This window comes from Meriones unguiculatus, chromosome 6 (assembly GCF_030254825.1).
Source record: "Meriones unguiculatus strain TT.TT164.6M chromosome 6, Bangor_MerUng_6.1, whole genome shotgun sequence".
Taxonomy (NCBI): Eukaryota; Metazoa; Chordata; class Mammalia; order Rodentia; family Muridae; genus Meriones; species Meriones unguiculatus.
The window spans coordinates 49,694,461-49,706,515 of NC_083354.1; the positions used below are offsets into that span (position 1 = coordinate 49,694,461).

A 12,055-nucleotide genomic window follows, 5' to 3' on the forward strand; every position below is an offset into this window, starting at 1 on the left:
TCAGCTGAGGCTGGTGAGTGACTATAAATTACTGTGTGTGCAGAATAAGGACTTGACTTATTTTGGCATAACATATTGTTGATAAGCAACAAACATTATTTGGTAGGTTTTTTTTTTTTTTTTTGGTTGGTTGGTTGGTTTGGAGTGTGTGTGGGGGGGTTCCTTTTCCAGTCCCAGACCTTGTGCATTCTAGGGAAGGACTCTAAGCCACTAGGCCACAACTGCAGCCCCTAGTATAATATATTGCATATACAATACTGTTTGGCATTAATATGTAAATCAAAATAAGTGACTTAGTTTTTTACCCAATCTTTAAATTTTTTAAGCAACCTATTCTTAAACCATTGCCCAGAGCTGAATCTTTTCAGAGATAATTAAGGTTATATATCACTGTCTTCCTTTTCAAAAGGAGAAGGTCAGAGAATTATAAGATTTAGAAAATTGTTTTAAAAAACAATTCAGACTAAACCTTACAAAATGAAGTCTATGAGAGGGGGTGTTTTGGGCTTCCCCTTATTACCTTCCTTTGGTGCATATCTTGTCCCTCCAAACTTAGTACTGCTCTCCTGGGTTCCATAGAGCCTTTTATGACATAGGAAGGGAGCAGTGTTTTCTTGCTTGAGACACTAGAGGCTATCTCAAAAGAAATGCTTTATTTTTAGGGTCTTAGCAACAAGGACATCCTCTCTTGCCTAAGCCTCTGCCAGGAACAAAGGCTCCACACAGGAATTTGTCACTCCACTTTTCTTGAGTGGTTCTTAACCTTCCTAATGCTGCAACCCTTTAATACAGTTCTTCATGTTGCGGTGACCCCCAACCATAAAATTATTTTTGTTGGTTACTTCATAACTGTAGTAGCCAACAATTTTGCTACTGTTATGAATAGTAATATAAATGTCTGTGTTTTCAATGGTCTTAGGTTACCCTTGTGAAAAAGTCATTTGACCCCCAAGGGGGTTGAGAACCATGGCTGTAGAACAAGCACTTTGGGGCAAGACAGGTAATCTTTCAGAATTTGAGATCATCTCTCTTGATACATTATTGATAGTAGCCCAAAAGTAGAAACAGCCCAAATGTCCGAACAATGGGCTGTTCTTTAACCATAAGAAGAAACAAAGGACTGATACATGCTACTACATGGGAGGCCTTGAAACATACAAGGTGAAAGAAGCCAGTCACAAAATTATCTTCCATTCTACAGAACTGGTTCACAGGAAAGGAGCCCCAGTGTTGGCAACCACATCCCAAATAACAAATCTCAGTCATCCTCACAACAGAAAGCACTAGGTAGTCTCTGTAGAGTGAGTGTTGTGCACACGGAGTACGCACAGTACAGATAGGACTACCTGTGTCTTCAGACAGGGTATTCATGATGAGAAAAGAAAGATCGTAGAGCCCGGTGATGTCTGCAGTAAAGTTTGCTTATACTTGATCTTTCCCAATAAAGAAGAGTCCACTCTAAAAACAAGGTTCTTAGGTGCTGTATCCCAGCTGCACTCCTTGTAAGTCAGATTCTCAAATCTTTACTGAGATTTGATATAATATAAGCAGCTATAATTCTATGCAAACACAAAGAAATAAGTAAAAATCAAATAATACCTTCATGCTGGTCTCCTTCTGTCACTAACTTATTGCCACAACCAGCTCTTTTCTACATCCTTAATGGCCCCGACCTTGTGTCCTCTGATTTTTCTTTTCTTTTTTTTTTTGGAAAACAGTTTTATAAATGAAAACTTGGAACTTACTTCATCATCAGAGAACATACAGAAATATTTCCTCAAGAGCAACAAAATAACTTTTCCTTGGGAGCTTTAAGCTGTACTTGCCTTTTTAGGGGCGGGGGTGAAGGGTAGGTGGTGGGTCTCATCATGTAGACCTGCCTGACCCAGAACTCATAGAGGCGTGCCTCGGCCTCAGCACGTCCTGAGTTTAGAGGCATTCAGCACCACATTTAACCAGCATTTGGGCTTTTAGCCATTGCTCTGACCTTAAAACTTCAGAAATATACAAGAAGTAAATGAAATATGTAAAGATTTCGTATCTTTTTTTTTTTAATTCACTGTTGTCCTACACAGCAGAGAGAGAGAGAACTAAAAAGCCACTTCATTATCATCTCTGTCTTCACATCTAACACAGCATCTGGCACATAGTGAACATAAAAATATTTGAATGAGTGAATGACTTATAATTGAACTTGCCCAAGAGAGTTTAGATACCACTGACTGATAATTAGATCATAAAATTTTACAAATATTAGCTCTTTCACCTGAATGTGATTAAGTGTGATAGTCAGTAGAGCAGTATGAACTATATTTACATATGGAAATTTATATCTTAAATATTTTAATTTTTACATTTATTATTGTAAATGTGTAATATATATACATTTTTAGATTTTTCTTTATGTATTTTATAATTTCTAGAAGTAAAAAATAAATCCTGATTGGTGAGATTAATTAAAAATAAATAGTGAAATATAAATATGTATGAGAGAATACTTTGATAATTTACTTATAATATTAAATTGAGGACAATATTTAATATGTGGTAAAATTATGAAATATTTTTTATTTTTCTAAAGTTCCTCAAAGGAAAAAGTCTTATAAGCTCAGAATGTACTGTTATTCTTTTTGATTATCTCTGTGCCCTTCTTTGGTAAACACTGCATTCATTCGTATGTATCTGATGTTTCTCTATTAGGATGTTAAGTTCCACTTTCTTAAAAACACTTTTGATGATAAATTTTCAAACTATATTCATAATCACTTTAAAAATTATGTTTTTAAAACCAACAAATATTTTTGTAAATTCTCATTTGAAATTTTCTAAATTTCATTTCTGTCATATGTTGAGTGGAGAGATTTAGGGGTATGGAATAAATAATTGCTTCTCCTTCACATAATAAATAAAAAGTTATACTTGAAATAATACTTTGAAATGTGAAGTTTAATTTTTTTTGTTTTGTTTTGTGAAAACAATATCAAGTAGCAAAAGACAAAAATGCTTCACATGTTCTTTTTCATTCTGGTCTGGGGTGAAGTATGTGAATCAGCACCGCCGTTCTGAGTTTCAGAAGTTAGCATTATCTGAGAAGTTGCTATTTTTAGGTCCAACTGTAATGTTTCTAATTGTAGTGCTCAGAGTAGTGGGTGCTTTCTTTCCCAGAAGGCTTTGCATTCTCAACATGCACAGGTCAATTTCACATAACGCTACGGACAAGAAGCAGTAGGCCCTTTTGCAGGCTGTTTCTAACTGGAATATTATGAGCAGACATTGGGAGTCACAGGCTGTATTTGGGAACCAGCTGCATGTCAGGACAAGCATGGATTGTGGTCCCAGGAGGCTGAGAGAACACAATGATTAAACGTACTTTGTTTGGGAGATAAGAAGAAAAGAGTATCTTTCTACTGACAAGATTGACACTGTCTTCGGAAGTGCGCTGACGGCTTGGAAAGTAACATTCACTTTCCAAAGATGATGATCAAGGAAACGACTTTGCGAAGGGACCCGGATTTAAGGGGAGAATTAGCTTTCCTAGCAAGGGGCTGTGATTTTGTTCTCCCATCTCGGTTTAAGAAGCGGCTGAAGTCATTTCAGCAGGCACAGGTTTGAAACTTGGGAGTTTCTTTTAAATATTTTAATTACTAACAAAACTACCCAGTAAACTAACACACAGATAATTTTATTACTCACTTGTATCTTGATATTAGGTCAAGGAATTTATCTGTATTCTCTATTCAGCTATTTGCAGAAAGCTATTTGTAGAGGAATTCCAGCAGGTTTAAAAATAGAGCTTCTGGGCCTGGAGTACAGTACTCACATTTTTATCCTGTAGGGAGGGAATCCTGTTTTGCAGACAATAAATACTACTTAATACTAGGAAATTCCTTATTTGTGAATTTAAATCAGTAGATTTTATTAAGATACAGCTATAATGAATGTTTGTCTAAAAGAATATGGATCCTGATAATGCTTATAAAAACAGAGTATTTTCCTTTATTTACTAGTGTGTTGCATGATGTGTATGAACATACATGCCATAATACACACGTAGACATTAGAGAAGAACTTTATAAAGTCAGTTCTTTCTTCCACCTTTATGTAAGCCCTGGGGATTAAACTCTGGCCACCAGGCTTGTGTGGCAAGTGCCTTTATCCACTGAACCATCTCGCAGCTCCCAAAGATATTTTTATAGAGAGACAACTGTTTGTGCCTGCATACTGTGGGTGTGTAGATAATGGAGCCTCGCAGTTTCTCCTAAATTTTAAACAAATGCCTTCCCCTAGCAAGCTCATACTGAGTGCTATGACTGCGGTCTCTGCTTCATTGCTGACAATCTTGGGCCCAGTGTCTCTCTTGCCACACAAGTTGCCCAACATGGAGTACAGTACAAATCGAGGACTACACAAATGCTAACCGTCCAAGTTCCAGCAAGGAACCATAATTTTATAGTTATTCTGACTCAGAAAAACTTCCGATTTGGGGGTTGAGGTATGTGACTTTCTTTTTACTTTCTGCATGTCAGAATGGTCAAATATTGGAAATATTATAGTAACAATATCAGCGACTGTTCAGAATGACTAATGTACTGATGCTAAAAAACTGAAGTTAGAGAATTGAGATACTTTTTCCAACTTATTCTTTTTTTTTTTTTCTAGTCCTATATTGGACCAAAACAGCTTTCCTAAAAATAAAGATATGTCAAACTGATTTGCCAGCAAATCAGGCAAAACTTAAAAGTTTTTTTAATCCATGTTCGTAAAGTCAGTTTTATTATATTACTTTGAGGTTTAAATTATGTGTCTTTTAGTAACACCATTGCAAGTAAATTAACAGAGCTGAGAGTTCAGAATAAATGTATTCTTTTTGTTTTCTTTATTAACCAATGAATTAATAAAAACTTCATTAGTCAGTTGTTTCACATTAAGAAGTATACACACAAGAGAATAGTAGGTCGTCAGAGGTTTGCCCGCTCAGCTAACTTGGCAGCCAGTATTTGTTCTGGATGTTGTTCGTCTGTTGTACAAATGCACAGTTAACACTGAAGGTCTTGCTGTAGACCTCAGCATGTGTCTGTACCCACTAGCACCAGTGGTCTTAATTCTAATTCCATAATTGCTCTGAAATTGAACCTAGCTTCCCTGGATATCATAGTGTTGAAAACATTTTCAAGAAACTGGATTTTGATGTTTGTATACTTACAGTCTCACAAACTTCCTTCTGCACAAAATAATAAAATAGATGCCATACTAATATACGAGATCTAAGTAGTGCCTCCGAAGATCTGCCCTATTTCAGAATTTTAAGAATGCTCGATGGTGCTGCTGACTCATACAACTGTGTAATGATAGTTGAAGATTTAGTATTAAAGCAAAGAGATGTTTATTCAGACTAGATTATCACTTTGCTAAATCAAGAGAGGTTTATAAACTTTGGATTGCTTTACAAGTGGACATGATTATTATTGAATCTAAAGGACTGAGCCAAATTCTGCATTGTTTATAATCTTTTGAGAACCCCACTGTTTGGCTTTGTCACTCATTGCCTTTAACAAGGACAAATTTGTGCTCAGCACTGTTTGGAACATTTTATCTATGTTGCATTCTATTATTTCTGTAATTCCCCACAATCTTCAAAAGAATGGAGATTGTGATTTCTGTTTATTACTGAAATTCCAAAAGATTAAGTATCTCTCCTGAGGTCACAGGCTAGTAATCCTGTTCACTGTTTACTGTTGTGTTTTTTATGTTCATTGGGCCTCATTCTCTTCTCTGTTATTCCCTCCTTGGCTGTGGCTTTATGTGGGATCACTGGTCAAACATTAGGAATAGCAGGGCAATTTTAAAAAGAAAGAACATTTGAATAATGCTTTGTGTTCACAGTAAATTAAAACCAAACCGAAACAAAAACTTTGGTGGGTCTGGGGAGGAAGCTCAGTGGCAAGAAACCTGCCTACCACCCACCAGTAGTAGGTGAGACTTCGAGAGTAGCTCCCCACACAAAACCCAACTATTCGATAACGAGGTCTGTCTCTCCTACTTTATGTAGTATCCAATACATTGCAATGCTCATGACCCTTGTTCATTTAGAACCCTGCAAAAACTTCATGAAATCCTTTATTTTTTTTTTTCTGCTAGGAATCTCGGAATTGAATTTAGTCATCATTGGTAAAAATAAAAACAAAAATAAACTCCTAAAAAACTAGGCATATGAGGTTGGCTTGAAGGCTCAGCAAATTAGGAACAATTGCTGCTGCTGCTAGAGAGGACATTAGTTAGATTCCTGGCATCCTCATGGCAGCTCACAACCATCTATAACCCCAGACCCCATGGCTCTGAAGCCCCCTTCTAACCTCCACAGCACCAAACATGCAGAGGGTGCACAGACACACATGCAGGCAAACAGTCATACACATTAAAAAGAAATCTTCAAAAACAAAAACCTGGGCGTGATAGCACACTACTGTAACCCCAACGCTTGGGCGATAGGAGCAGGAGAATACTGAGATCAAGGTCATCCTTGACCATCTAGTGAGAGGTCAAAGCCTGCCTAGGCTGCATTTGAGACTTTACATTAAAAAAAAAAAATGAATGATGACATACCTCCCTTGACATTTTCCTCCACCCTGAGTATATCAAGCTCTCTAATGCCTCAGCCTGCCCCTTTTCACTGTCTCTTCAAATGTCCCATGAAGCAACTGCAACAGTGCTTTGGGGAAAGGAAAGATGTGAATTATAAATTAACATTTAATTAACTGTAAAGACTGTTTGGTGATGATTAAATTAGTGACCATCATTCTTCCCTATTAGAGCATACCAAAAGTGAGTTAAGTGTATATCTCAGTGAAGAGAGCCTGCTATCTTAGGGGAGGGGGCAAACAAACAGGCCAGACATTTTTTTTTAAATGTTTGTCAAGTGTCGATAGTAATTCTGCTCTGACAAATATCTCATATCCCAAATACATTTCAGTATGTATATTTTCTTTTTTAAGGAGTCTCATGAAGCCCAGGCTGACCTCCGACTTGCTATATAGCAGAGGATGACCCTTAGCTCCTGACCCGCCTACCTTCCAAGTTTTGGAACTACGAGCTTGTACCCTGGTTTTATATAGCCCTGGGTATTGAGCCCACTGCTTTGTGAATGGTAGTCAAGGACACCAGCCACTGAGCTACATCCCTAGCCCCTAAATGTATACATTTTGGAAAGCAGCTATGGTCACCTATACCACCAATACAGACATTAGATGTATATTTTTAAAGAATTTATTATTTCTTCCATTTGGAGGAGGGACAGAAATTCACACAAAGACCAAGAACCTAACTAGTAAAATTTCAAGAGACTAAGATATACCTTAACCTCTGCTTAAGCCAAAGCCACCTTTGCTGGTTCCTGGTTAACTTAATCTGTGTCTGTACCTAGCTGTACCACAAGTGGTTTTAAGAGGCCAAAGGTAAAAGGTTTTTTTTTTCCTTTTCTCTGTGAAGTTGCTAGTGTTTGTTTATTTGCCTGTTTGATGTATATGTGAAACAACATTCAACAATAAACTAGAATTTTGTTACTTATTCTAACAACAACAGAAAGAGAATACGCTTTCATGTCTCTGTCAGCTGATACTATTCTAGCTGATATTGCTCTTTGATTATCTTGAAATACTTGCCAACTGATAGATGGAAATTTTTACTGTGGGGTTTTTAAACTATAAATTATGTGATCAAGTATTGACAAGTAATATGTTAATTTACTGAATGTAGAAAACATTCCCTAGAAACATGCTTACTGCCCTCTAGAATACTCTAAAGTGAGCCCTTGACCTGTCTCTAGTTGAAGTTTTTTTGTATTTACATACAACTTCTTATTGCTGTTGAGAAACATATAGTGTTTAGAGCTTCTGTATCTTATAATCACATTTTTCTTCCAGATTCAGAGTAAACCAGAGAAGAAACCTGCAGCGCCGCTTTCGCCTGCAGCCCCCGTTCCAAGCAGCCCCCAGCCTGTCTCCCCTGTTCCTTGTGCGAATGATGTGAATACACCACTGTCCGTAAACATTCCACAGTTCTACTTTCCTGAAGGGCTCCCAGACACCTGCAGTAACCATGAACAGATCCTAAGCAGAATTGAAGCTGCCTTCCTGGAGGTTGAAGATCAGAAAGCAGATATTTATGAAATGGGGAAAATTGCAAAGGTAATAGAACTATGGAATAAATCTCCTTTTGCCGGCACTATCAGCATTATCTCTCTTCACCACCCCTTTGCTCCAGCTTTAAGCACAGGTTTTGATTTTGGTCTTCTTTTATGATGAAAAGTATTTGATCCTAATACATCTCTTTTTTTGTTTTGTTTTGTTTTTGTTTTTTACTATTTTTATTTTATTTTTTATAAATTACACTTTATTTACTTTGTATCCCCCCATAAACTTCTCTCTCCTCCCTTCCCAATCCTACCTTCCCTCCCCTTCTCCATGCATGCTCCTCCCCAAGTCCACTGATAGGGGAGGTCCTCCTCTCCTTCCTTCTGATCCTAGTCTATCAGATCTCATCAGGAGTGGCTGCATTGTCTTCCTCTGTGGCCTGGTAAGACTGCTCCCCCATCAGGGTGAGGTGAATAAAGAGCAGGCCAATCAGTTCATGTCAGAGGCAGTCCCTGTGCCCCATTACTATGGAACCCACTTGGACATTGAACTGCCTTGGGCTACATCTGTGTAGGGGTTCTAGGTTATCTCCATGCATGGTACTTGGTTGGAGTATCAGTCTCAGGAAAGACCCCTGTGCTCAGATTTTTTTGGTTCTGTTGCTCTCCTTGTGGACCTCCTGTCCTCTCCAGATGTTACTATTTCCCACTTCTTTCATAAGATTCCACGCACTCTGCCCAACAGTTGGCCATAAGTCTCAGCATCTGCTTTGATAGTCTGCAGGACAGAGCCTTTCAGAGACCCTCTGTGGCAAGCTCCTAACTTGTTTCCTGTTTTCTTCTTCTTCTGATGTCCATCTTCTTTGCCTTTCGGGGTGGGGATTGAGCATTTTAGCCAGAGTCCTCCCTCTTCATTAGTTTCTTTAGGTGTACAGATTTTAGTAGGTTTATCCTATATTATATGTCTATATGAGTGAGTATATACTGTGTGTGTCTTTCTGCTTCTGGGATAGCTCACTCAGGATCATCTTTTCCAGTTCCTACCATTTACCTGCAAATTTCATGATTTCCTTGTTTTTCATTGCTGAGTAATATTCCATTTTGTAGATGTACCACAATTTCTGTATTTATTCCTCAACTGAGGGGCATCTGGTTTATTTCCAGCTTCTGGCTATTACAAATAAAGCTGCTACAAACAGCAAATGTCCTTCCTTATTGTGTACTTGAGCCTTTTTTGGATATATACCTAGAAGTGGTATAGCTGGATCTTGAGGAAACGCTATTCCTAGTTGTCTGAGCAAGCGCCAGATTGCTTTCCAGAGTGGTTGTACAAATTTAGATTCCCACCAGCAGTGGAGGAGGGTTCCCCTTTCTCTACAACCTTTCCAGCATGTGTTGTCACTTGGGGTTTTGATCTTGGCCATTCTGATGGGTGTAAGGTGAAATCTCAGGGTCGTTTTGATTTACATTTCCCTGATGGCTAATGATTTTGAGCATTTCTTTAAGTGTTTCTCTGTCATTCGATATTCCTTTATTGAGAATTCTCTGTTTAGCTCTGTTCCTCATTTTTTAATTGCATTACTTGATTTGTTGCTTTTCATAAAACTAAAGTCCAAGTGGATCAAAGACCCAACATAAAACCAGACACATAAAATCAGTTAGAAGAAAAAGTGGGGAAGAGCCTTGAACTCATTGGCTCAGGAGACAACTGAACAGAACACCAACAGCACAGGCTCTAAGAGCAACAATCAGTAAATGGGACCTCATGAAACTGAAAAGCTTCTGCAAAGCGAAGGACACTGTCATCAAAAAAAATGAATGCCTACAGATTAGGAAAGGATCTTCACCAACCCTCTATCTGACAGAGGGCTAATATCCTATATATATAAAGAACTAAAGAAGTTGAAAAGCAACAAATAAGTAATCCAACTAATACATCTCTTAACCGTGCTCCTCCTCTTCTTCCTCCCCATCCTTCTCCTCCTTCTTTTCAACCGTAGCTGACCTTGAACTCACTTTGTAGACTAGAATTTAGCAGTGTTTCCAGGCTGTGTACTTTAAAAGGTTATAGTGGCCTGAGAGCCACATGGAAGCAAGTAGGAGATCGAAGAATGCCTGAGACCCCACGTACACTTCCACTTAGGAGGAATAATTATTTTTAATTTGAACAGTTTTATTGTTTGAGATAAAGTATTACTTTCTCTTTGTATTTCAGTGTCTCCCAAGTAAGGCCCTACAGAAACTCTAAAACAGCCTAATACCTGTCTGTCGTATGAGCCTAACTCTCTGACCTGCTCACAAGTGTAGGTATATTTCAGTGTCCTGCCTCCCCTTTGCGATGGATTTCCACTCCTCCCAACCTGCCCAGCATCTACTAAAGACCTCCCTCTCATCCTTTTACTCTCATCCTAAGTACACTAATAATCATGCCCCAGCCTCTTCCCTAACTGGCAGTACTGAGCTTCTTTTGTTGCTCTTAAATGGATCACAACTAGAGTGATTTGAAGAAACTAAAAAGTATTTTTTTTTCTTATTCTTTCATTACCCTTTCCCCATGTTAGAACTTACTTGATGTTTTCTAGATGTTTCTAACAAAAATCTCTACTCCAGAAACAAGAGTTTACCTGTCTTCACTGTTTTACCTTGCGGAAATTAGTTCCACAAGAACTTACTAAAAGTCATAGAATGAGTTCATGTAAGGAAACAATTCCTCTGACTTCTAACATGATGTTGTTTCTATGTGCATTATGTCATTGAACATACTTCAGATAAGCCAACCTTGGATAAATAGCCATCTAGATTAGAGGTTCTAAAAGAGGTTCTCTTTTTAGGGTATTGGGTTTCCTTACCCAATTCCCTGAGAAACAGCTATTGTGTTAGATGATAGATTGAATGAAGATGGTAAGTTCTTTGACTATGCTAAAACTACAGAACTAAATATAAAATACAAAATTTAGCTAGGATAAGTAAAAATCTGCATTTGCAAGTAATTTGTAAAAACCAAAACTCCAGGGGAAGCATCTATAAAGAAATTTCTTTATAGATATAAATATAATGTATATACATATTTCTTTATAATATATGTACCTATTTCTTAAGTAGGAACAATTTATGAAGGAGTTAGAAGCACTACAGATGCTAACCAGAAAAAAAAAAAAAAGAAAGAAAGAAACCAAGTCCTGAAATAGGTTCCAGAAACTACCACCAGGTAAGTTAGAAGCAGCTAGAAAATGGCTGCCAGATTAAAGCTAAGAACATTTTTATAGACATTGGAATAGAAAAGCGCTGTGACAAAGGACAGTGCAAAGCAGGGATAGTTTTGAGGTAGGAAGGTCATCTGGATTACTAGGCTAACAGTCAAAAAAGTTTTGAAATAAACAAGGCTGGTTTGTGATAAACACACACACTGGTCTTTATAATTAAGTTTGTTAGAATATCTTGGAATTTTTTATCAGATGTTGATGTCATACATGTCAAATGTGTATTTCTTAAGCAGGAACAATTTATGCCCACTGGAATGCTTCCAATGGGCAAATAAGGGTAAACTGTTTCAGATATGCTGCTGGGTCCTCTGTGTCTAGAGAGCCCTATGGTGGTTTGAAAGAGATGGTTCCCATAGTCTTGAGCATTTGGATACTTAGCGCCCAGTTGAAGAAGGTGTTTGGAAGACTCAGGAGATGTGTGTCAGGATAGAGTATGTCATTGGAGGTGAGCTTGAGAGTATAAACCCTGTCATTTTCTAGTTCTCTCTCTGCTCCCTGCTTGAGGTTCAACATACACCCTCTCAGCTTGCTCCCTGAGCCACCATGCTTCCACTCTGCCATAATGGACTCATTCCTCTGGAACCTTAAGCCTAAATAAACTTTCCTGTGAGTAGCCCTGGTTGTGGCATTTTGTATCACAGGGCCAGAAAGTAACAAATACAAA

General features: G+C 37.9%; 1 protein-coding gene across 2 annotated transcripts in view; it reads left to right on the forward strand.

Moving 5' to 3' along the window:
- Positions 1–12,055, forward strand: part of Ppp2r3a (protein phosphatase 2 regulatory subunit B''alpha) — a 133,125-nt gene that overhangs the window by 46,854 nt on the left and 74,216 nt on the right. The window contains exons 1-2 of one of the 2 annotated variants that reach the window (XM_060385434.1): positions 3,147–3,606; positions 7,920–8,183. In XM_060385434.1, coding sequence (XP_060241417.1) covers positions 3,475–3,606; positions 7,920–8,183 — 396 coding nt within the window. In that variant the 5' untranslated portion in view covers positions 3,147–3,474. Of the gene's footprint in view, positions 1–3,146; positions 3,607–7,919; positions 8,184–12,055 lie in introns of those variants that run through there. The other variant, XM_060385433.1, reaches the window with a different exon arrangement.